The following is a 24,836-nucleotide window of genomic DNA, read 5'->3' as shown; positions in this document are numbered from 1 at the left end:
AAGAAAGCTCTCTTCTTACCCTCTTCCAAGTTACTGGTAAACTCCAGGATGCAATTCCAGTCCCTCTAAGTGAAGTCAGTACTTTGTTCTTAAACAGAGCCGATGCAAGACCTGGGTGATTTGCTGTCTTTGGTTTGCTGTTTTGGTTTTTCCTTTGTGAATGACTTGTGATTTGATACCTCATACAGGTTGAAAACTGTAGTTGATTTTATTGACTGCTATATAGCAAATAAGATGTTTCACTCCTGATGGATACATTTGTAATCCCATTAATTAATGTAGTTTAAGATGTCTTTTGAATTAATACCAAAGACAAGTAAAATGCGTAACTCTGTTCTCCCTTCATTGTGTGCCTTTCCAACAGAGCTGTCGATCCCATTGAAATAAAGCTCCGAGGAGATCCACAGATCTGAGCCCTGAGAATTCAGTTCGGATCATCAGCAGATGGGTGTCAGTATCATCTCCTAGCCAGCAGGATGGAAACCACAGCCTTAAATTCCCAGAAGGAGCTATCAGCATGTAAAGATAAAGAAGACTGTCAGGAAAATGGAGTTCTACAGCAGGGTGTCCCTGTCCCCGAGGATAAGGTGGAGGCTGGCCAAATCTCCAGTGGGTACTCAGCAGTTCCAAGCTCTGGTGCAGGAGATGACCCTCAGCACTCCATTCCGGCTGCCACCACAGCCCTAGTGGCCGAAGTTCATCAAGGGGAACGAGAGGCCTGGGGCAAGAAGATGGATTTCCTCCTGTCGGTCATTGGCTATGCCGTGGACCTGGGCAACGTCTGGCGCTTCCCCTACATATGTTACCAGAATGGAGGGGGTCAGTATCGGGGGTCACACGCAGAGGCTCTGACCCAGGGATGGTCTGTAGATCCTCTTGGGAGGCCAGAGCAGTGATCATATCTCTTCAGTCTTATCTAACTGATGAGTCTGGGAACCTGAATGCTTAGACTTCCAGGCTGGTCCAAAAAACAAATCCCCAGAAGTCAAATGTTAGGTTAGCATATCTGAGGCTCTCTGAGTTATGAAGTTGGATAAAGCTCTCCCAAACCAGCCCTCACCAGATTTTCAGCATCCTTAGTGCTTTGTGGAAGAGCCCCCTTCTCATCCCTGCATTATCCAAGCTCTGCTCTCACAGCAAGAGAATGGCCATCAGCACTGTGCATGTTCTGCTCAGCAGAGTCCAGAGAGGTTACATCTGTGTAAGGAAAAATTGGGAAGTGGCTCTGGAGTCCCAGACCCTCCCGGGCCTTTGGACCTGTGTGTGGTCAGAGAAGGGCTTCAGCTTAGGTTCAGTCTTGAGCTGGACCCAGCCACAGCCTGGCATTAATGATAACCCCAAACCATCCACTGAATCTGCCTCATGTCTCCTACAAGGGTGCTAAATTTTTGAGGCAAGAGACTATTTCATATTCCTCCTTTTTTTTTTTAAAAGATTTTATTTATTTTATCATGAAAGACACACACACACACACACACACACACACACACAGAGAGAGAGAGAGGCACAGGCAGAGGGAGAAGCAGGCTCCATGCAGGGAGCCCAACATGGGACTCGATCCTGGGTCTCCAGGATCATGCCCTGGGCCGAAGGTGATGCTAAACCTCTGAGCCACCGGGGCTGCCCCATATTCCTCCTTCTACCCTTAACACCTTCAGAGCAGTTAACTTTGTAGATTATCAAAAAGAGTAGTTGACTATAGGCATGGCAATGGGAGCTGCAGAGAGTAGAATGGAGAGGAGGGAGTAGGTATGAGGCCTTTGCATTGACACTGGACTTGCCATCAAAATGGGAAAAAGGACAAGAAGTGGAAGTCAAATCAGTCAATATTTATTTTGACAGAAGCTCTGGCAACTGATTTGGGAGGGCAGCTAAAATGAAATTTGGGAAAGAATTCATTAGTGTCCTCATTTCCTCGATGGCATGACACAGAGTTGCCTGGATTTGCTGCATTTTTAAAGAACCTTGGTCCACGTGACTGCAAAGGCAGCTCCAGGGGGCCTGGGAAGCCCAGCCCTCCTTGCCGGGAAGGAGCAGAAGTTACCACTAGCCTAGGAGGGCTCACATTTTGCTTGAGCATTTTATAAGGGGCTGGGGGTACTGGTGATGTTTCTCCCACCCTCATTCTCCACTATAAAGCCAGTCAAGCAGATCCATTGGACAGATGCCACCATGAAAACACAACATGGTTCTTATTCTCAAGCCAGATGTTGTCAGGGTGTTTGTAAGTGAGGTGGGAACTTTCTGAGTTGCACTGCCTTCTGGGTTCAAATTTAGTGGTGAAAATCACAGCTGACCCACCCTTTGGGCTAAAACTCAGGCACCAGGTGAGCAATTCCCACTTTGGTGTTTCCAAATTCTGTCTCAGCCATGAGAGCCAGGGGACACCAGCTTCTCCAGTGATGCAGCAGCTCCGCACTTCCTCATTCTGTGGCAAACTGACCATTTCAGCCATATCTGCAAAGGGTGGTTAAAGAGGGGAGCATTCTGGCTTAGTGGGATTGTGGGAATATAGCCAAATATCAGTAATAAGTGTCTGGAGCCAGGGATGATACAAAGATATGAATTCAGGGATTTGTAGATTATTGCAGTGATCATGCAGGTTGTCATAGGTGATCTGTCCTAAGGGTCTCAAACTCTGGTTGTGTTAGAATCACTTGGGCAGCTTAAAAATTACCTTTATACACCCATCCCTGGAACTTCTGCTTCAGGGAGTCTAGGTCGATGTGCGTTCTTAAACTCACCACCAGTGATTCCTGTGTGTGGCTGGTGTGGGGAGGCTCAGCCCACCTCAATCCTGTCATTTCATGCTCCCATGACAGGTTCAGAGAGGGGTGGTGACCAGGGTCCCCTGGGTGGTTAGAAGCACAACCCATTCCAGGGCCTGGTCTGTTGATCCCAAATCCAGCTTTCTTTCCATGTACTCTCTGGCTCCTTCGTTTACTCTCTGAAACCCCTCTTTGACCGTGGAGTTCTGGCAAAGCACTAAGACCAGGGGCACTGTGTGAGGTCATTCAACACAGGGTGGCTTTGTGATACTTGAGTGTCAGATGGCCCTGTGAATCTTGGCATGACCCCTGGTGTCCAGATCAGTTGGGCTGTTCTGGGGCAGATGTGGGCAGGGGGTGAAATTGTCTTTCATCTACCTCAGGGGCATTCCTCCTCCCCTACACTATCATGGCCATTTTTGGGGGGATCCCGCTGTTCTACATGGAGCTCGCGCTGGGCCAGTACCACCGAAATGGATGCATTTCAATATGGAGGAAAATCTGCCCGATTTTCAAAGGTAACCGAAAGGCTTGCTGGGTGGGTAGGTGAGTGCATCCTGCAGGGAAGATGATTTCCGTCAATGTGTGGGAGCCAGGACCTTCTTCTGGAATCAGGCCTTAAGGTATCTCTGGGAAATAACTGAGTAATTAAGTTTTTGACTGCTCAAGTGGCATGAAATTATTAAAAGGAAACAGAATAAATGACAATTAAAAGTAAACCTGGGGCACTTGGCTGGTAGAGCAAGCAACTCTTGATCTCGGGGTCATGAGTTCAAGCCCCACATTGGTTGTAGAGATTACTAAAAAAAAGAAACTTAAAAAAATAATAGAAGTAAAATAAGCATTAAAAAAATAAAAGTAAACTCAATAGAGTCCTATAAATATAGAGGATAAACTGGTGGTTGCCAGAGGGAAGGAGGTGGTGGATGGGCAGAATGGGTGAAGGGGTGAGAGCTATGGGCTTCCAGTTATGGGATGAATCAGTCACAGGGATGAAAGGCACGGCCCAGGGAATAGAGGCAGTGGTGTTTGTAATGTCGTGTGGTAACCGATGACAGCTACGCTTGTGGTGAGCAGAGCATAACGTGTAGATTGTCTATCTGTGTTGTACACCAGAAACTAATGTAACATTGTGTGTCAACTATATTCAAATAAAAATATTTTTTAAAGCAACCAAACTAGAAAAAGTTTAAAGCATTAACAGCACACGCACTTGCACTCACACACACACATACACACACTTATTTTGTCAAACATGTAATCTTACAAATACATCTAAGGAATTTACCACATTGCCACCTGCCCACCATCTCCCAGGTCTTGGGGGACGTGGCGAATGGCAGCCCCGGCTGCCCCCCCTCACCTGAGCTGCAGGGCCCTCCAAGGCCCAGGCCGCCCTGTAAACGTGGCCTACTGCCCCCTCCCTTTCCCAGGGATCGGTTATGCCATCTGCATCATTGCCTTCTACATTGCCTCCTACTACAACACCATCATGGCCTGGGCACTCTACTACCTCATTTCGTCCTTCACGGACCAGCTGCCCTGGACCAGCTGCAAGAACTCCTGGAACACTGGCAACTGCACCAACTACTTCTCCGGGGACAACATCACCTGGACGCCCCACTCAACGTCCCCTGCAGAAGAATTTTACATGTAAGTGAGGGGGTGGTCTGTTAGGTGCAGGTCACACCCCTGGAACTTGGCTTCCGAGGAGGGAGGCAGAGGCTCTTTATCTCTTTCCAGATTTATGAGAAATGCAACTCTGAGGGCAAGGGAGGTAAATGTAAGAGAGGGAGCAGCAAGGCCAGTCCTAGGCAGATTTGGAGCCAGGGGGACTCTACCTTGGGTGCTCCCTAATATGGCCTTCTCTGTTGTCCCCCTCCTTTCCAGCATGGCAGGCCAGGCTGCCCCAGTGTGCCCAAGTCCATCCCTTTTTTGCACATTCTGAAATTACTCCTTGTGTCAGAAGCACCTTCTTCCTGGACCCCACTCTCAGCCACTTGTCATGGAATCAAAGCCTCCCACTGCTTCAGTAGTTGGAAACTATTCAGAGAGTTTCTAGTATCATGTGTTCACTTCACAAGTGGGACCTACCCTTTGGAGTAGGTAGTACTCTTTAATACCAGAATTTCTGGCAGCTGCAGCCCAAGAGAGAGTAATTTTGGGGTGGGAAGGGACCCACCTGCACACACAGCCAGGAAAGGAGATGCCTGAAAGTCGGCCTTGGGAGCTGAGTGCTCCTCCCAGGGTTTGTGGGCCAATTGTGCCGCCCTGTGCCTCAAGATGGGCAGAGCCAGAAGTTCCTAAGGCTGGTCCTTGTAGGGCGATGTCCACTTCTCCTGGCACCTGCTGGAGCTGTCACAGACCACCAGCTCAGCATGCTGCTCAGACCATCTCACAGACCTTTCTTTCTCACTCACTCCAGGCGCCACGTCCTGCAGCTCCATCGGTCTAATGGACTTCAGGACCTGGGCGGCATCAGCTGGCAGCTCACCCTCTGCATCATGCTGATCTTCGCTGTTATCTACTTCAGTATCTGGAAAGGTGTCAAAACATCTGGCAAGGTGAGGAGGACTCTGGCTGTGGATCCAGGCCTGCCAAGGGGTCCCAGAGGATTCAAATTCAGAACTCAGTATCCTGGACAGCCACAGACAGAGGGACATTGTTTCCTTCAACACCAAACACGATTCATGATTCACAATTCATTTGGTTTCTCTTTACCAAATCTGTTCAAAAATTCTAGAAATGGGCCAATCCCAAGAACCACTGTATGATTTTTAAAAAAAAATTCCTTTAACCTATCTGTGGTGTCACAATTAATAAAAATGGCAATAATTTATTGAAACCCCATGATGGGCCATGATCCGTGCGTTATTGATCACTGGCTACTTTATTATCTTTTGCTGGGTGTTTTCCCATATTACAGATGGGAAGTGGGTTTAGAGGTGATAGTACTAGCAAGCTGTGCACCAGATCCTTGTCTGGTTCAAAAGGCTCTGATATTTCAGCCATGTTACCCTGCCTCCTATAGTTACAGAAAAGGAGAGGTGTGTCTCCTTTCTAGGATGTTTTCAAGAATGAAAGACACCAACATCTATCTACCTGCTGACAACCTGTGTTTCTACTCCTTTCCTTTACAGGTGGTATGGGTGACAGCCACCTTCCCTTATATCATCCTTTCTGTCCTGCTGGTAAGGGGGGCCACCCTCCCCGGAGCCTGGAGGGGTGTTCTCTTCTACTTGAAACCCAACTGGCAGAAACTCCTGGAGACAGGGGTAAGATGATGAGGAAAATGATGTGCACCTGTCTGCCATTTTACCAAATGAAGCTCAATAGGGACAACTGAAATTTAGGTTCAGTGGCAAGTTTGCAATATTGTTATAAATCAGAAATGCAAGCATGAAAAGTACAGTCAAGGCCAGGGAATTGGTTTATGCCAAAACGTGAGGAAGAGAAATCACATTTGTTTGCACTTGGTATGTGGCTGCCCCTGGAAGGAGCCTGAAACCTGGTTTTTCACTTTGCATGGAGCCACATGGAGGGGAGAGCGCTGGCCCTGGCTCAGTTCTCACCCTTACGTCTCCTGCCTTCCAGGTGTGGGTGGATGCTGCTGCTCAGATCTTCTTCTCTCTTGGTCCTGGCTTTGGGGTTTTACTGGCTTTTGCTAGCTACAACAAATTCAACAACAATTGTTACCAGTGAGTATCTGGGGCTCCCCAAGCAAAGCTTGAATGTAGGGTGAGCATAGTCAGCTGGCCTGGAGGAAGGCAACCAAACTTACGGCCTCAAACTCGGCTGGGCTTAGGCGTACCACAGGTCCTTGACCAGCTGCACCATGGCCAGAGCACCCACCTAGTCCATAGCCTCACCCAGGCCATTCAGAGATTGAGAGGGGCCCCAGGCCAATTCCATTTGGTGAGAGTCTCTGTGTATAAAAAAAATTAAATTCCAAAACAGATTTACAAAAATCGCAACATATGTTAAATATTTAGATTTCACTTATTAATGTGTTTAACAAAAATTATGTGACCATTTATTTATGTACATCTTCACAAAAGTATAATGATTGAGTTATTTTGACCAATGCAAAATGCCATAATTTTTGTGGCAAAATCTTATTTCAGAAATTTTGATGAAATAGGGAGTGTAATACCAATTACAATTTCAATATCACTCATCATCTTTAGAGTTAACTTTAACTCTAACTTTGTTTTAATGCTCTATAACAGATGGCAGTGTCCAGCAGTCTAATGGTGCTGTTCACAAGATAATTACAGAATTCACTTTTTCTTAAAAAGTACCCTAATCAATGTGGCATTGCACTGAGACACCAGCCTGAAGTTGGATGACAAGGTCTTCTTTTAAAAGTGTCAGGATATCCCTATGGCAGTCTTGTAACCTGTTTGCACATAATGTTTATAGTCTAAATCTGAGGGCTTCATAAATGTGAGGCCAAGGCCCTCAGATGGCCCGACTCCAATCCAGGCCCTGCTTCGGAGCAATTCTTATTTGAAGTCAAGAAATCTGTGTTCCAGTTCACAACAGGACCATCTCTTTAACCAGTTCTGACCTGCGACTCTCCCCTCCCATGCATGGCGGTAATGGCAGCTGCCAACCAGTTTGAGAGGCAGGGACTGGGAGGAGAGGAGGGGACACCAGGACAGGCCTGAGGTCCCTGCGGGTTCAGCTGGCTCACCCTGCCTTGGCTGGAGACAGATGCTCTTGAGACTCTCTACTTGGAAATGTCTCAGACCACATGGGTTTTCTGCTCTAGAGACGCCCTGGTGACCAGTGTGGTGAACTGTATGACGAGCTTCGTGTCAGGATTTGTCATCTTCACAGTGCTCGGATATATGGCTGAGATGAGGAACGAAGATGTGTCTGAGGTGGCCAAAGATGCAGGTGGGAATTTGGGTTCTCTTTACATGCCTTGCTCTCACTGAGTTGCTTGGCTACTCTTTGGATCCTTACAAATATATAACTTTTGAATTATTTCTAAGTGTACCTCTAAAAATTTTCCACAGTTTTAGAGAAACTCACTGCCTCTGTGTTTAGCCATGGTGGGGATGGGGCAGCACCCGTGGCATCTGGTTCTAGGGCCTTCAGTACACTATGGGCTTGAAAATATGATTTGGATGAGGGCTTTTAGAACTAGTGGGTTTGGGTCTGGCAATGAGTCCAAGTCTAGTAAGTAAGCAAACGATTACTAATCCTTAGAATTTCCCCTTGCAGAAAAATAAAATGTAGATGACATAGTCCCTCTACTGTATTATGAGGTTTCAATGGAAAAGAAGTGACAGATATTGAAAACGTGGTAATGGAATCTTATGGATGGAATCCCAGGGCTTTCTTGCTTCTGTCTTTGGCCTGATGCATAGCTCCAATCATTTCTGTACTCCAAACTAAGGCACCCCTATCTAGCTCATGAGAGATTGAGGACATGTCCCTCACACTATCAAAAGGGACTTTAAAATAGTGGGAGAGGGAGCCCTGGTGGCTCAGTGGTTTAGTGCCGCCTTCAGCCCAGGGTGTGATCCTGGAGACCACGGATCGAGTCCCATGTCGGGCTCCCTGCATGGAGCCTGCTTCTCCCTCTGCCATGTCTCTGCCTCTCTCTCTGTGTGTCTCTCATGAATAAATAAATAAAATCTTTAAAAAATAAATAAATAAAATAAAATAGTGGGAGATCTTTATTCCAAGGACTCTTTTGCAATCAGTTTCACATTTCCTACCATTCTGGAGCTCTGGAGCTAAAGCCATCAGAAAGAGCTAAATGCTATAGGGCTATATCCTGGCCCTGGAAAAAAAGCTCTGAATTATATGGCAGAAACTCTTATTCCTGTATGCAGCTTTGTTAGTCTTAGGGTCTTGGGTTTGTTTCTCTTTCCCCCATTGATTGAGGGTTCACAATTTTCAAGATGGATACTTTTCCCTCCCTGGCCTTGCATGATATTGAGATGGGCAGGTGGAATGGTGTGGAGCGTGAGCAAGAATTTGGTATGTGTTAAAGCCTAATTCATGTGTAAGGCCTTGTGACAAGAATTGTCATTGTTGGTGTGGCTGAGTTTCTCCCTGAGACATCTTTGCAGGGAAGGTGTTGGTGACCACCACCTCCTCTCTCCCACTCTGTTTCAGGCCCCAGCCTCCTCTTCATCACATATGCAGAAGCCATAGCCAACATGCCAGCATCCACATTCTTTGCTATCATCTTCTTCCTGATGTTGATCACACTGGGCCTGGACAGCACTGTGAGTGAATGGGGAGGGAAACTTGGCTTTTTGGTGGAGATAGGGGAAGAGGAAGCATGGGAATGGGACGAAGGTGGACCTATCCCTCCCATCCCAGCCACCCCAGACATTGGCTACTTCCTCCTGGGGCTCCCTCAGCCCTTTGCTCAGCCCTCACTATGGTGCTCTTGATCTTTAGTGCGTTTAGAGGGTCATTAATGGGCTAATGAGTGAGGTGTCTGCATAGGCCAGGGCTCAGCATATGTGAACTATTATTACTATACCCTGTTCCTTGACCAGATGGCAACAGCAAAGGCCAGAGCAAAGTCACTCTTGTGTCTCCGTACCCTGCTGTCTCACATTTGTCTCAGCACCTTGTATTTACTTATTAGTGGGGGATGCCTTTCAGCTTTGAGCTGGCCTTTCTGGCACAACCAAAGTCTCCCCAAGAGACCTCACATAAAGAAGTCCTATCTAGGGGCTCCTGGGTGGCTCAGTCAGTTAAGTGCCTGCCTTCGGCTCGGGTCATGATCTCAGGGTTCCAGGATTGAGCCCCATGTCTGGCCCCATGTTCAGCAGAGGGTCTGTTTCTCCCTCTGCCCCACACTCTGCTTGTGTGCTTTCTCTCAAACAAATAAATAAAATATTTTTTAAAAAAGAAGTCCTGTCCAGGTACTATATTTTCTTTCCTTGATATCCTTACGGCTGGGTTCTAAATGACATTGTAAAACAGGGTGGTATATTTCCAGTGAGGGCCGCTGTAGAAGGGGATCTACTCATGACCAGCAACTCTCTCTCCTGTTTGTTGTCCTTAAAGGTAACAGACTTGTCCCCAGCCCTCCCTTGTGATTGCTTGTGTGTCCCTTTCAGTTTGCAGGCTTGGAGGGGGTGATCACAGCTGTGCTAGATGAGTTTCCACACATCTGGTCCAAGCGCCGGGAGTGGTTTGTGCTTTGTGTGGTCATTACCTGCTTCTTTGGATCCCTGGTCACCCTGACCTTTGTGAGTACCACAATTATCAGCTTTGCACAGCCTCCCCTGGGGCAGCAGAACACTGCAAGAACCTGTTCCTTTCCTCCCATCCTATATGGTGCCCTGAGGCCATATAAGGGGCCAAAGTAAGAGGGGTTGACACTGCTGTTAAAATGTCACCAAGGACCAGAAGAGCAATGGTTTCTGGCAGCATCTGTTGGTAGAATCTGTGCATGTAACTGAAGGTCTTAGCATTTTACAGGAGACTCAACTAGATTTCAGGCTTGACAGAGTATCTGGAGAAATAAGATTTGCTTCTCAGCTTTCATGGGATTATTGCCCTGATGTCCTGATATGCAGAATATCTGAAGGCTGGCATCTCATGCTTGTAATGTCACTTTGTCTCCTCCAGAGAATTTGCAATGGTGAAGAAGTCAGACCATCTCCCATGATTTTTTATTTTTATTATTTTTTTATTTTTTTGTAGCTGAGGCAAATACTGTAAAACAGAATCTAATAGAACCCACAGGCATCCTAGGCTTGTGTCCTCCTGACTCAGGGTAGATTTTGAAGACATGCATCTTCAAGCCATCATCCCAATGGCTCTGGAGCTTCAGTGGGTGGTGGGGGGGAGGGTTGGGGAAGCTGAGGAGGACCCAAGGAATTGGTGAGTTAAGACAGAAGGTGATACCAGGACCATTGTGCTCAGTGTGTCTGATATTGTGTGAACTCTCCCAGGTTCAGTCTCCAGGGACCAGGATTCTTTAGGGTAGAGTACACAGTAAGAGTTCAGTAAATTGAAAGTTGAAAACAGATCCAGGGGTTCTTTTGAGTCTGTCTCTTAAAGCTTAGTGGGAGAGGAAACAGGGAGAGAGTGCTCCATAGGACAGGAAGAGACATCTGATGGAGTGAAATCTGGCCCACACTGCAAGGGCCTAAGAGGCAGGCTCTAGGGTATATTAGGTCTAATGCAGGTCTAATGCAGGAATTATCCTAAGTTAAGAACCTGCTTTTGGCTTTCATCATAAAGAGGAGGTAGTGCCTCAGAAGGTCCTTAATCAGGTTTGTGATCTCATTTCCAGGGCGGGGCATACGTGGTGAAGCTGCTGGAGGAGTACGCCACAGGGCCCGCAGTGCTCACCGTTGCACTTATAGAGGCAGTTGCCGTGTATTGGTTTTATGGTAAGATGCTTCCTTCTGCCATTCATGAGCCTTTCTACACCAGCTTGTAGCCACCAGAATAAAGAAGGGCAGATTTCATCAAAGAAAGCCAGAGCAGGGTACAAGATGTCACCTGCCTGGGCGTCTGTAAAACAACCCCAGCAGAGTGCCTGCTTCAGAAACAGGTCACCTTTTCCTTCACACCCTACCACAAATTCGCCTTACTTGTGGAAAGACATTTTTTTTCCTTCTGAGTTTAAATGTTCACCCAGCAGAGACAGGCTGAAGTAATTCCGTATAGCTCATCTGTAGTGGATGCTTAAAATATCGATTGACTCTAAGAATTGCACAGACAACAAAGAAATAGTGCAAAGTGAATGCATTTGTTAGAGTGTACAATATACTACTACTTTATAGAGTTGGCCGCCAATTTAAATTTTGTAAGAAAGAGCCCCTCCACAAAGCCTTGAGATAGAGTTTAGGAGATTATCTTCCAGGGAAGAGGCAGGAATGTTCCTGTTTGCATTATCTGCTTTGGTAAAATCTCCAGTTCACCTCCTATGAGCCTGGGATGGAATCTGATAAGGCTGACACTAGCAGGAGCACAGAGAGTGAGCTAACGTGGGTCTGTTGGCAGGGGGTCCCAAGAATCCGTGGGTGAGGATGGGGATGACCCAGGCAATTGAAACGAAGAGAGCCAGGTTCAGGGGTTCCTGGCTGGTTCAGTCTGTAAAGCATGTGACTCTTGATCTCAGACTTATAAATTCAAGTCCCACAATGGGTGTAGAGATTACTTAAAAAATAAATAGATAAAATCTGAAGGAAGAAGAGAGAAGAAAGAAAAGAAAGAAAAGAAAGAAAGAAAGAAAGAAAGAAAATAGAAAAGAAAAGAAAAAAAAAGGAAAAAAAACCAGGCTTGGAGATACCTCTCTTCATCTTTAAAATCAAGAAGTGATTATTTCATTCTGAAAATGTATTGATTTTTCCTAGTTTCTATGGTAATAAAACAGCGTTAGCATGTTTGCCATTATACATAATATGAAGAAGGGGAGGCCCCATATTCTGAGTTGCACATGGGCCAGTTTTTAAAAAAGAATTCCTCCCTACCTTCTCAGTGATGAGGACAGAGTTCAGAGTATGTGCATCGCTGTGGATCTCGCGGTGCTGGACTCTCAGGGAAGCAGCTGCATCCTAGTCTTCCCTTCCCAATCTCTCACCAGTCAGGAGTTCTCAGTTCTCTCCTTCACATACTCTTTATAGAAGAACCTTGGTCTTGATCCGGCATATGAATGGTCAATATGTGGTTAAAATTTTATCTTGAAAGTTTCCAGTGTTGGGTCAGTCTCTTGTCAAGTGGGCTCACAATTCCTAGATAAAGTTCAACTTTCTGGGATACCTGGGTGGTTCAGTGGTTGAGCGTCTGCCTTTGGCTCAGGGTGTGATGCTGGGGTCCTGGGATTGAGTCCTACACTGGGCTCCCTGCAGGGAGCCTGCTTCTCCCTCTGCCTGTGTTTCTGCCTCTCTATGTGTCTCTCTTGAAAAAAAAAATAAAATCTTTTTCTAAAAATTCAACTTTATTTTCTGCAGTAACAATAAAATCAAACGTGTGCTGAGATCTTAGAAAGGCAGTGTGGGCAGCAGGAGGGGGCTTTGGGTCTCTGCCCAAATGTCCACCCAGCCGCCACTCTATGTAGACAGAACATTGCTTGTATCAGGTGCAGTTGTTGTGTAACGAGTCCGCCGTCTCAACTTCAGAGCAGATTGGTGCCCCTGAGCCCAGCTGAGGAGGAATTCCAGAGCTGCTGTTTCTGAGAATCAAGGGGTAAGATGGGCCATGTCCTCCCTCAGTCAATCTCTCTCTCTTGCGCGTGATTTTAGGCATCACTCAGTTCTGCAGTGACGTGAAGGAAATGCTTGGCTTCAGCCCTGGATGGTTCTGGAGGATCTGCTGGGTAGCCATCAGCCCTCTGTTTCTCCTGGTGAGTGGTCGTTTCCCTCTCCTTCTGGCTCTGAAGAGTCACCCAAACACTTATAAAAAGTAAATTGTATTGAGGTGTAACGTATACAGAAAAGTGTATAAATCTTAAGTGTGAGTCTTATTGGAGTTTTATAAATCAAGCACACTTTGGCAGCAAAAACCATGCTAAGAAATAAAAGTATGACCTGCACTTCTGAAACCCCACTGGCGTCCCCTCCGAGTCACTGCCCTCCCCATGCTTCCCACCTCTTCTGATTCCCAGCACCACGAAAGGGTAGGCTGGGCTTGAGTCCCTGCTGCATGTGTCACATCACTCCCCAGCTCAGTGATAATGATAAATAACACTTATTGAATATGCACTGCCAGGCCAGACTTTGTGCTAAACTTACACTCATTGGTCTATTAATCCTTACAATTCTGTAAACAATTCTTCCTAGCACCCCATTTTACAGTTAAGGAAATTGAAGTCTAAAGGGTCCCAGGTCACATGACAAGTAAGCCCTTTTCAAGACCTGGGAAGGATTTACTGAGCTTTGCTTTTGAAGGCCCTAGGAGGGGTCCTTATAATTTCTTATTCATTCTCTTATCCCTCACACAAAAGTCCTCAAGCATAGGCCTGAGTCAAAAGTAGAATCTATTTGTTGACAAAGGACTCTGGGTGAGAACGTTCAGTTCTAAGTGTTGCCTATTTGTCAAGACATGATCGGCTGTCCCTACCCCTTGCAGCATGTGCCTCTGCCTTCCTTCTGGTATCCTTCTGAATGAGACCCCAAGGTGGCTAAGTGTCCCGGACTTGGCCTGGTAGTTCCTATTACAAGTTCCCTGGTGCTTTTAGGTAGATTAAAAACACATGTATATTTTTCTTTCAAATTTTTATTTAAATTCTAGTTAGTTAACATATGCTTTAATATTTAGTAGAGTAGAATTTAGTTATTCTATTTTTTGAAAGATTTTATTTATTTATCCATGAGAGACACAGAGAGAGGGGCAGAGACACAGGCAGAGGGAGAAGCAGGCTCCCTGTGGGGAGCCCGATGTGGGACCCAATCCCAGGACCCCAGGATCACGACCTGAGCGGAAGGCAGATGCTTAACCACTGAGCCACCCAGGCGTCCCAGTGGAGTAGAATTTAGTGGTTCATCACTTACGTACAACACCCAGTGCTCATCACATCACATTGTGCCATCCTTAATGCCCATCACCCAGTTACTCTGTGTCCCACATCCCTCCAGCAGCCCTCAGCTTGTTCCCTATAGCTAAGGGTCTCTTATGGTTTGCTTCCCTTTCTTTCTCTTTTTTTCCCCCTTCTGGTGTTTATCTGTTTTGAAAATGTGTATTTTTTTTTTTTAAATCGAGAAGTTTGGTTGTTTTCAGTAAGAGGGTTGGCATTGAACCACCTAGTCTGCCATAACTAGAAGCAGAAGTGCTGACATAAATGGATTATTAATTTATATTAATAGCAGTGCTGCTTTTTTTTAAAAGATTTTATTTATTTATTCATGAGAGACACACAGAGAGAGCGAGAGAGGCAGAGACACAGGCAGAGGGAGAAGCATGTGGGACTCGATCCCAGGACCCCAGGATCACAACCTGAGCCGAAGGCAGAGGCTCAACCACTGAGCAACCCAGGTGCCCCAATACCAGTGCTTCTTGATAATCTACTTAAATCCTTTCATTTGTTTTTCAAAGGAAGAGGAGACATTGCATTATTTCTTTGAGGGAAGAAGCTATACCTGTCTGTCTACTTGTGTTTCCCCCACATGGTTGAGGAAACAATGTCCAGGCCTGGGATTTGGGAGAGGCAAGTTAGGCATGCACCACATGTGTCAAATTTAAGGGGGTGCCATAAACCTCAGTAATCAGGATAAATACTATTTTAATATAGTATTTTTTAAAAACCAAAACTAATGCAAAAGAAGTCCCCAGTCAATAGAGTTCAAGATTTTAAATAAACACAAAATCTGACCCCATACTTGCATGTCTCACCTCACTGACCCTAATCTGGCCCTTTTAGTTCTTGTCTTTTTAAAATGCTGCACTCACATATAACTTCTTGATTACTGAAATTTACTTAAATGTTATGCCCAAGGTGAGTGCCTTGCATGCTCCACGGTTGTTCCGGCTCCAGGCTTTTACTACTTTAATTTCTGCGCACCTCTGGTTGTCTTATAGACTGGGTGAACACTTGGTTTACAGTCAGTGAGTTTCTTTGCCCAGCAAAACTCACGCACAGATTTGTGTTCGGGGATATTCACTCATAATCCCTGTGATGTTTGCTTTATTCACTTCCTCTAAGGGCAAATGCTCCAGAGCCCAATTAAGAGGAGGCAAATCTGTCCTCTACTTGTGGGTTTACTGAACCCAGAATCCCTTGCTCTGTGCTTTTTAAGGCTGCTTTTGGTAAACAATGAGTAGCTTGCTAAAAAATATTCTTTTTCACGGAAGCCAAGCTACAAAGAAAGAAAATACTGTATATGAGCAAGGAGAGGCAAAGGGGTGTACGGGGCAGCACTTACTACTCCCACAAGAGCTTGAGACCTCTGGGAACTGCATTGGATTTCACATACCTGACATCAAGATGAGATGAGCTAGAGAAGGGAGGGCTCCTAACCATGTCTATCCCATCTTTTCTGTGTTCCTTAGCTGGGTCGAGGTGTGAGTAAATGCGGAGAAAGGTTTGCAATTGGCCAGGTCCTGTTTGGAAAGCTTCCTCCCAGATGTAGGATAATACTGTTGGGAAGATGGATGTGTGGTTAACAACTTCCCATTTTGTTCCTGCTGACAAAGAAAAAAATATATAAGTAGATGTTTAACCACACAATTTATGTTACTGCTTTCTTTATGACTGACTATGAAGTAATACAATAAAATTAAATCAAGAGCCGTAATGATTTTGGTCCAGTAGTTACTAGGCAAAAACTGGTAGTTACACTCTCTCTAGAAACCAAACCAAGGTAAGGAAACTTATAAACCACGGGTTGGGAGCACATCGTGAAATTTTTCTTAGGAGACATTTTCACTTGAATTTTCAAGTAAAAAGTACATTAAGCTGCTTTTTCCTTCCATTATTCCTTTCATGACGAGGGCCTATGGCAGGCAGTCACTCGTTGTTGAGATGGGTCCTGGCTGAGCCATCCTTGTGAAAACCCCAGGCGAAGGCGCTCAATGCAGAAAAGCAGAGAGCTCAAGAAAAGGACAAAGAGGGAACACACACCCAGGAGTCCACATCTTCTCCAGGTCTTGAGAATCTTAATATCTCTCCTGGACATAGGTAACTTCCATCTGACAGCTGAGAAATGCAGGACAAAATGAAAACAGCTCAGAGAACTGAGAAGCCTTAGGACTGGCAGGAGCCATACAGAGGTCCTCATCCAGTTTATTCCTCACTGTCTGGTGAGACGGGGCCCAACTACTCTTAATAGATGCCAGTCTCTTCCCTTTTGCCCTGAAGGGGTTGCTTTAACTCCTTGTAAACAACCTTCTGGGCCCTTGGCATCTCCACCTGGCTGTTTTGCTGTTACAGCTTGGGCAGAGAAATGAGTGGATTCTATGCACCAATCTAGAATATATCAGATTTGGGGAATTTCCTGAAAGGAACTCAGCTTTAGCATTTAGTGTTCATGGTATCAGAACTGTCTGCAAGGATATTGTTATGATTTTTAATGTTTTTTGGCATTTCTGTTTCAGTTCATCATTTGTAGTTTTTTGATGAGTCCGCCACAGCTACGACTTTTCCAATATAATTATCCGCAGTGGAGTATCATCCTGGGTTACTGCATAGGAACCTCATCTTTCATCTGCATCCCCACATATATAACTTATCGGCTGGTCACCACTCCAGGGACATTTAAAGAGGTAGGTACTAGTGTGTATGTTCAGACTAGTAATTGTTTGGGGAGAAAAGGATTTTCTTATTCTGCTCTATTCAAAGGAGATAAGTTAACCATGTGAAGTTCACCTGCTGGTTCTCAATCTTATATATTTATATACCAAAACCAATGTGCAGAGCTATAATGGTTGCCACTCATATGAGCCTTAGATGCAGTGGCAAGAATGTGAGTTGTTATTTGCATGCACCACAGCACACAGGTTGAGGTGTGTATAGCATTCTACACTTACCAGATGACTATTTTGCCTTCTGCTTGCCATTGGGGATGGACATCAGATCTGTAATGTCTGAAGCAATACATATATTTTTATTAGAGATTTGTTTATTTGAGAGAGAGCCTACAAGCAGTGGGAGGGGCACAGGGAGAGGGAGAGAGAATCCTCAAGCAGACTCCCCATTGAGCCCAACACAGGGCTCCATCTCAGGACACCAAGATCATGACCTGAGCTGAAATAAAGAGTCAGCCACCTTACTGACTGAGCCACCCAGATGCCCCTGAAGCAAGACACATATTTTGATTTAAGTGGAGATTATGGTGGAAAATGTCCCTTGTCATTTTTCTAACGTCAGTGTGATGAGTGCTATTTTGAAAATCATCACTAAATAAAGATGTTACAGCAATATAATAGTTTTAGCTCAAACCATTGGAATAAAAAAGTCACCATTATAGTAATATTAATACAGTAATGAATAATGTGCTATAAAATTTTATTAAAACCTTATAATTTGTGTAAGATTGTATATTTTCTAAAGCATCTTCATGTAGATTATCTCATTTTGCTATCAGCACCCTTGTGAAGTGGATGGGCAGATATTCTTAGATGTAAGATATTGAGGCTGGGAATAATCTTGCCAAAAGTTCCTTATTTCAACGACTTGTCCAAGGACATAACTATGGGAAGCTCAGAATCCAGGTGCAGTTTTGTTCACTTTTGTCCTCAGGGTTTATGTATGTATGTATGTATGTATGTCCTCTATAGTTTATGTAGAAACTTGTACTAGAGGTTCAGGAGCAATGAGTTGCCATTTTTCATCTAGTGCCACCGGGGTTCCCAGTAACGTGGTATTTCATTACTTTGAGAATTGAAAATGCTTGAGTTGTTACTTGTTTGGTTATCTTTCTTGCCATAGCAAAAAGGTTACTGTGGCAGAGGAGCCTAAAGAAGTCTGCAGGTCGGTGCTTTTGTAGGAGATGAGTGCAAAGGTGAAGAGTGGTGTTGGGGAAAGCTAGAAGGGACCTTATCTGTAATGACCTGAGAATGGAAGTGGGCTAGTCTACTGGCTCTTATATGCAAAGCTCAAATGTGAGACCATCCTACTCACCTTCCTAAAACATTTCATAAGAAACATTAAGCAAGGGAATATAAGGCAATTAAACATCAGCTCTTTCTCAAAAGAGATGAGTTCATTTCTTTTTCCAAAGAGAAAAACTGATTCCTAGATGAACAGAACTCTGCAAGGAGTTATTTTCTACACTGAAACCAGTCCTATCACAACCTCATTCCTCCCCAAGGGCTTTGGACTCTGGTGTTGCTTGAAATACACACTCAGACCCAGAATCGTTGAATTTGTTCCTTCAAATTGTCCTTTATCATGGTTGTGATGATCCACTGGTTCCATTGATTAAAATCCAGAGGTCGAGGTCAGGGGTGGGTACTCTAGTTAGGTTAGTAAATGTCAGTATTCTTTGGTCAGACTACACCTCAAATCCTTATCATCTGTCTTGCAAATTCCCCATTGACCACAGGGAAATGTCACCCAAAGGTGAATAATTAACACAGCTCAGATCATTAGCAATAGAGTTAAGTAAGGGTGATTGCAGGGTCATCTTTGCCATAAGCCACCATATGGTTTGCAGGAAGCATGATACAGCCAGTCAAGGAAGACTGGTAGAGAAAGGACCTGGTCGAATGGTTTGGCAAGTCACTCACCTTCTCTGGGCCTTAGTTTCTTCATCTATAAAATGTGCTTATTGGACTGGATTACCATTTCTCAAAGTGTTTTTTTATTTTATTTTATTTTATTTATTCATGAGAGAGAGAGAGAGAGAGAGAGAGAGAGAGGCAGAGACACAGGCAGAGGGAGAAGCAGGCTCCAAGCAGGGAGCCCGACGTGGGACTCGATCCCAGGTCTCCAGGATCACACCCCGGCTGAAGGGGGCGCTAAACCGCTGAGCCGCCCAGGCTGCCCTCAGAGTGTTTTAAGGAATAAAATATTCTATGGAATCTCACTAGCTGTTACTTCTGGGGGAAAAGGTTATGTGGTCAAATATCTTTGAAGAATGGTGGATTAATGCAAGTTACATACGTTTCTTTACTATAGTACTTCTCAAAAGCCTTTATATGCCCCTTTGCACACTTAATCTCTGAGAATGATAAAGCATGTTGGGTTCTTTTGCCAAGCACTCCAAGGAACTATACTTCTTTGTGAATACCAGGCTTGATGGTCCATAATTCTATCTATGATAGAGGGAGGCCTCATAGGAAATTTTGGTATAGTTAAAAAAAAAAAAAAAAAAGACAAAGAGAAAGGTAAATTTCTTAAACTCTTTGGGCCTTCCAACCATATATAAGGTTGGAGTTTGTGGAATGATCCACCACTTGCTCACCTGGAATTTGGCAGATATCACATGTACCTGCAGCCTGGAAGTCCCAAGTTTGGAGTCATCAGCTGGATTAGGTCTCTGCTGTAGAAACTCCTAGTATACTGCACAAAGACCCGGGGAAGAGGGGCCCTGATAAGTAAGGATTCATGAAGACATCAACGGTGACCTGTTTCTTAGATTATCACCTCTCGAAAGGCCAAGTGGCCTGGCAAATTTTGAGAGCAACGGGAGTCTGGCAGCTGGAATGCTGCCAAAATATGGAAAATAAAAGTGGGCCTGGCATTTTGGGAGATCAGCAGCCAGAAGGGTAGCTGAATGGTGGCTGGGGACTCTGACACAAAAGCCAAAAATTATCTTTTCCAATGTTTATACCATGCCACCATACACCTAGTGCTCTCTTCTCTTCCCGCACAACATAGCTCCACTTACGACTGGTTAGGATGATCTGTGTCTAGTTCCCAATTAGCTAGACATAATTCTGTTCAATCAGTATGGCTTACACATTCATCTCTGGGGAGGGATAGTTTGTGAAATTTTGCTTCCTATGGCTTGACATGTCCAGGTACCTGAGGAGGACCACAGCAACTCCTTTTTAAGGGGATTTCTAGTGTGATGTATTTCAGCCATTCAGAACACAAAATGTACAGTTTTGTTAATTTCACTAACTATGCAGATGGAACTGGTTGGATTCCATAGGCTCTGCTCCTTAAAGAACAAAGTCCCAGAACCAGGAAATAAAAGATTGAAGGACTGAGACTAATATAACATTGTGTATCAACTATACTGAAAAAAAAATTGAAGGGGACTACATACTTTTTCAATCCCAAATAAAAAGGAACAGTAGCAGAGCTTTACCTACAATCCATAAATCAGAAAAAGCTTTCAGATCCAATTTCACCCCCTTCCCATACATACTTTTGGCCATCATCGATTTTACCAAGCAACTTAATGAAGATTTTCCCAAGCCTATGAAGTGCTGCTGTCTGCCCTTCTTCGCATCGCTGAGCTGCTTCATGTGACCCTGATGCTAACGGTGGGCTATGGATTTCATACCTAAACCCAAGCATATGTCAGATCTGTCTTAAAGATTCTATGTATCTCGGTTCAGCGGTTTAGTGCCACCTTCAGCCCAGGGCCTGATTATGGAGACCTGGGATCAGGTCCCATGTCGGGCTCCCTGCATGGAGCCTGCTTCTCCTTCTGCCTGTGTCTCTGCCTCTCTCTCTCTCTCTCTCTCTCTGTCTCTCTGTGTGTGTGTGTGTGTCTCGTGAATAAATAAATAAAATCTTAAAAAAAAAAGATTCTGTGTATCTCAGCTGTTTTAAACTAAAAATTCCTAATCTCTTCCCTGTAATGAGTACTATGCCAACATAAGTTTGCTTTAGGAGTGATGATTTAAATGGTCACATCTTTTTAAATTATGTGATAGTTTGTACCCTTGTGTGAACTAACCGGTACTTCTTCACTGGTAGATTCATGAGATCAGTAACATCCTGGCTATCACTGTGGCCATCAGCTGGCACTGTGCACCAGGCCTCTGGTGGATATGCAGGGTGCAAGGAGCCTGGCTGAGGGTGAGGGCCAGAGTCCAGCATTAACTCTGCTCCCTGAACCCTATGGTGTGGGGCTACAGGAAGCCGCCTCTGTCCAGAGAAAAAGATGTCCTTTCCTGGGTCATCGAAAGCATGTTATACACCAGTGGAGGTTCTAATGAAAGCTCATCATTTTCTCCCATTAGTATTATGATGATTTCTGTAATTAGTTGACAGATGCTTATAGTTCTTGAATTATATTATATATATATATATATATATATATATATATATATATATATATATATAAAATTCAAGAACTATAAGCATCTGTCAACTAATTACAGAAATATATATATAAATTATATATATAGTTTATTTAAGTGATCTCTACACCCAACATGGGGCTCAAACTCATGACCCTGAGATCAAGAGTCACATTGTCCAACTGAGCCAGCCAGGTGCTCCCTGAATATATCACTTTTATCGGTATTTGAGGACAAATAAATTGGGGATTCCTTTCATGAGGAAAGTCAATGATACTATTCCAACTTACTAGTAAAGCCATTAAAATGCTAAATGTTTTAATATTAACGTTGAAATATTTTTGCAAAACTGTTAAAAGAATGTGTCTAACATCATATTTTCTTCCCAACAGCGTATTATTAGAGGCATTACTCCAGAAACTGCGACAGAAATTCCCTATGGGGACATCCATTTGAATGCCATATAACATGCTTCAGTGAGAGAAAGTGGCTTCCTAACAATCTCTTCCTCTGGTTCTGACAAGTCATGCCTCGCCTTCACCCCTCTAAGTGAATGAGTTTCCAGCTACCCCTGACAATGGAAGGGCCTTCTCATGGAGAGATGGTCCCAGAAGACTATGGTGCCCAGACTCTTATGGCCTCCAATGACTTGTTTCTCTGAAATCTCTTGGACATATCACCATGTTAGCTCTATGACATAGCTAAACTGGACTATTTTAGATGTGTGAGGCTGTGTATGGAGGTCATGAAAGCCACCATCTAATCAGGATTAGGTTTAGAATCAAGTTTGTAAAAGTCTCCTGCATCATTTCTTGTTATGATCATTGGTATCTGACATCCATTTGCTTCTAAAAGTTTCACTGTTCATAAATGCATAAACCATGTAGAAGAAAACAGGGATGCTGTTTTGCTAGCCATATATTTTCTGAGTAGCATAGAATTCTATAGCTGGAATCTACTAGAACCCTGTAACAACCCATGTGCTGCTGTGGAGTCAGGAAGATGTAGAAACTAAATGGAAATAATGTATACATGTGAGCCTGTGTATATGCTGTTGTTTCAGTGGATCCTTATCTCTATTCTAATACTTTGGGCCCATTACAAACTATATGAATTTGCTCTGATTTTTCTTACATTAACAAATGTGTATGTATGTTATTATAAGGGTATAACTACTACAACATGCTCTGCCACCTTCTTTTCCAGTGACATTGCGTTAGCACACACCTTCCTTTATGGGCCAGTGTTTAGCATTTGCTGCACTTCATTGCTATCTTCCTGTCTCTGCCAGCTAAACATTCAGGATAATGTTCCACAGGCAAATATGGCCTATTTCATTAGGGATTGTGGCTTGGCCATAAACTGCTTTGTGGAAGGATACTGACAAATGCATCTTCAATGTTCAGTTGACTATCTGGTTTAAGCTCTGTTTCAAATGACTGGGTTTGACTGCTCAGGTTACTCTGCTTTGGGAAGAAAGGTTAAATCCAATTCTTGCTTATAGGGCATAGGTCTGGCACCCTGACCTTAACCAAGGTCACCCTCAATCCAGAAGTGATTGGAGACTCTAGCCTTAAGTGGAATTCCCCCAACCCTTCCTGGTTGGTCACCAGGATTGTGAGTCCTCCAGATAATATTCAGGATTGAGTCGAAACTAAGTAAGGCTAATTGGAAAAGGTTCAGTTAAGTGAATAATAACCTTGCATCCCACACAAAGCCTTTGATACAGATCAAGTAAATTTGACCTTTGGTGGCTTGTGACTTTCAAATGCATGAGTGAAGAATTTATCTTGTAGTATAAAATTCCTCACCAAAATCTTTTTTTTTTCCTCACCAAAATCTTAAAGGGGATAAAGCCTAGTCAATGATAAAAGGACTCAGTCATCTAGCCCATATAATTTCAGTCCTCTATATATATTGAATTTAATTCTAACAGCCTTATAGAAAGAAGACTCATATAGCAGAGGCTTGGTTTTATCCAATTATAGATCTTCCTCTCTTGGTTTCTTTCCCCAACAATCTGCCCCAGCCATTTCCTTGTATTTCCCCTATATCCTTCTATTTCTGATTCTTTGCTTCTCCCAGCAGGATATTTTCCTTATAGATGTGTGCTGCTGAGAAGTTTCCCAAAATATTAGAGGAAAAGAAGAGGGGTTAAAAAAATGTCCCTCACTGACCTACCTTCATTATCTTCACTCTTTCATTCCTTCACGCTACCTTATTTTCATTCTCTTTTCTTCCTAGCACGCTGAAAGGAGAGGGGTTGTATAAGTGGCAGCGTATTCAGTGGTAAATAGCTTTACAAATTTTAAGAATTACTTTATAAAGATATTCGGATATGAATTCTTTCCATCCCAGACACACTTACACATGCTCCAAAGATATCATTTCTTAAAAGCACTTTTTCAAAGAGAGTTAAAGTTTTGCCGAGACAGGTGTTGAGGGAATTATATAGGTGTTTTGAAAAGTTTTCAGACTTCGCTGGACTTAAAAAAAAAAAAAACCAAAACCAAAATCTCTGTTCTGCACAGTTTGCATTTACTTGATCCCTATTTATCAGTATTACTATGGATTTTTTTTTAAAGGAAAACTTAGAAGTAGGTAATGGACTTTAAAACAATCTTTTAAAGACCTTTTACAACTAATGTAGTATATACACAAAAGTAAAAAAAAATAAAAATGGAATTGAATTGTAAAGTTAAGTACTGAAGTGAATTTTTTTTTCTGTGATTTTATTAGTAAGAAATAGGCAAGACACAAGATAAAGGCATGGAGGCAATTCAACTGATTAAGATTGTTTCCTATATTGATAAGCAATGAAGCCAAAGAATTGATTTGCCTTCCAGAAAACTTACAACCCATTTAAAATTTATTACATTTGTTGTGTAGAATGCATATGACTTGTAACCTAAATTCATTGCTCTGGCTGCCCCATCTGGAAATGGAGGCAAGACCCTGACAAACACAAAGTAAAAATAATAGCTCCAAGATCAAACAGTGAAAATCAAATCAAATAATGAAATCTCACAATAGGGCAAAAAAAAAAAAAAAAAAAAGTTATTTAGTGAGCTGGCTCACTTCCTCATCATCTTTTTACTAAGCTTGTTAATTTGATGACACCAATCTCAAAATTTAAGCTTAAATATGAATTTCCATTTAATTCATCCACCCCACCCCCAAGCCTGAAAAGGGAGATTACTCTCCTAGAAGTAGAATCATATTCTTTCTGATAAGTAGGAAGGAGTGACCTGATATGTTCCACCTGTTGTATAATTGATTTGGGGTTCACCGTCAAAACAAAGCTTAAAACTATGGAATGCAATGACTTAACTGTGTGGTGTTCTTACACATATCTTAGTGCTTAGCTACAGAATCATACAATCCAAGCCTGGTTCCTTTCTTAGCACATCTCTACTCATAAATCAATAACTGGTGTTT

General features: G+C 43.6%; 1 protein-coding gene across 2 annotated transcripts in view; it reads left to right on the top strand.

Moving 5' to 3' along the window:
- The window catches only part of SLC6A4 (solute carrier family 6 member 4), a 36,469-nt gene extending 12,374 nt beyond the window's left edge, over window positions 1-24,095 (top strand). The window contains exons 2-14 of one of the 2 annotated variants that reach the window (XM_026016222.2): window positions 365-819; window positions 3,152-3,286; window positions 4,202-4,421; window positions 5,194-5,332; window positions 5,909-6,043; window positions 6,363-6,466; window positions 7,543-7,670; window positions 8,904-9,016; window positions 9,866-9,997; window positions 11,050-11,149; window positions 13,007-13,107; window positions 16,794-16,961; window positions 21,791-24,095. In XM_026016222.2, the coding sequence (XP_025872007.1) occupies window positions 477-819; window positions 3,152-3,286; window positions 4,202-4,421; window positions 5,194-5,332; window positions 5,909-6,043; window positions 6,363-6,466; window positions 7,543-7,670; window positions 8,904-9,016; window positions 9,866-9,997; window positions 11,050-11,149; window positions 13,007-13,107; window positions 16,794-16,961; window positions 21,791-21,865 (1,893 nt within the window). In that variant the 5' untranslated portion in view covers window positions 365-476 and the 3' untranslated portion in view covers window positions 21,866-24,095. The remainder of the gene's footprint in view (window positions 1-364; window positions 820-3,151; window positions 3,287-4,201; window positions 4,422-5,193; window positions 5,333-5,908; window positions 6,044-6,362; window positions 6,467-7,542; window positions 7,671-8,903; window positions 9,017-9,865; window positions 9,998-11,049; window positions 11,150-13,006; window positions 13,108-16,793; window positions 16,962-21,790) is intronic. The other variant, XM_072747908.1, reaches the window with a different exon arrangement.
- The last annotated feature ends 741 nt before the right edge of the window (window positions 24,096-24,836 follow it).

This window comes from Vulpes vulpes, chromosome 2, assembly GCF_048418805.1.
Source record: "Vulpes vulpes isolate BD-2025 chromosome 2, VulVul3, whole genome shotgun sequence".
Classification (NCBI taxonomy): domain Eukaryota; kingdom Metazoa; phylum Chordata; class Mammalia; order Carnivora; family Canidae; genus Vulpes; species Vulpes vulpes.
The sequence above is the reverse complement of the archived record's forward strand: the minus strand, read 5'-3'. Positions and strand labels throughout refer to the sequence as shown.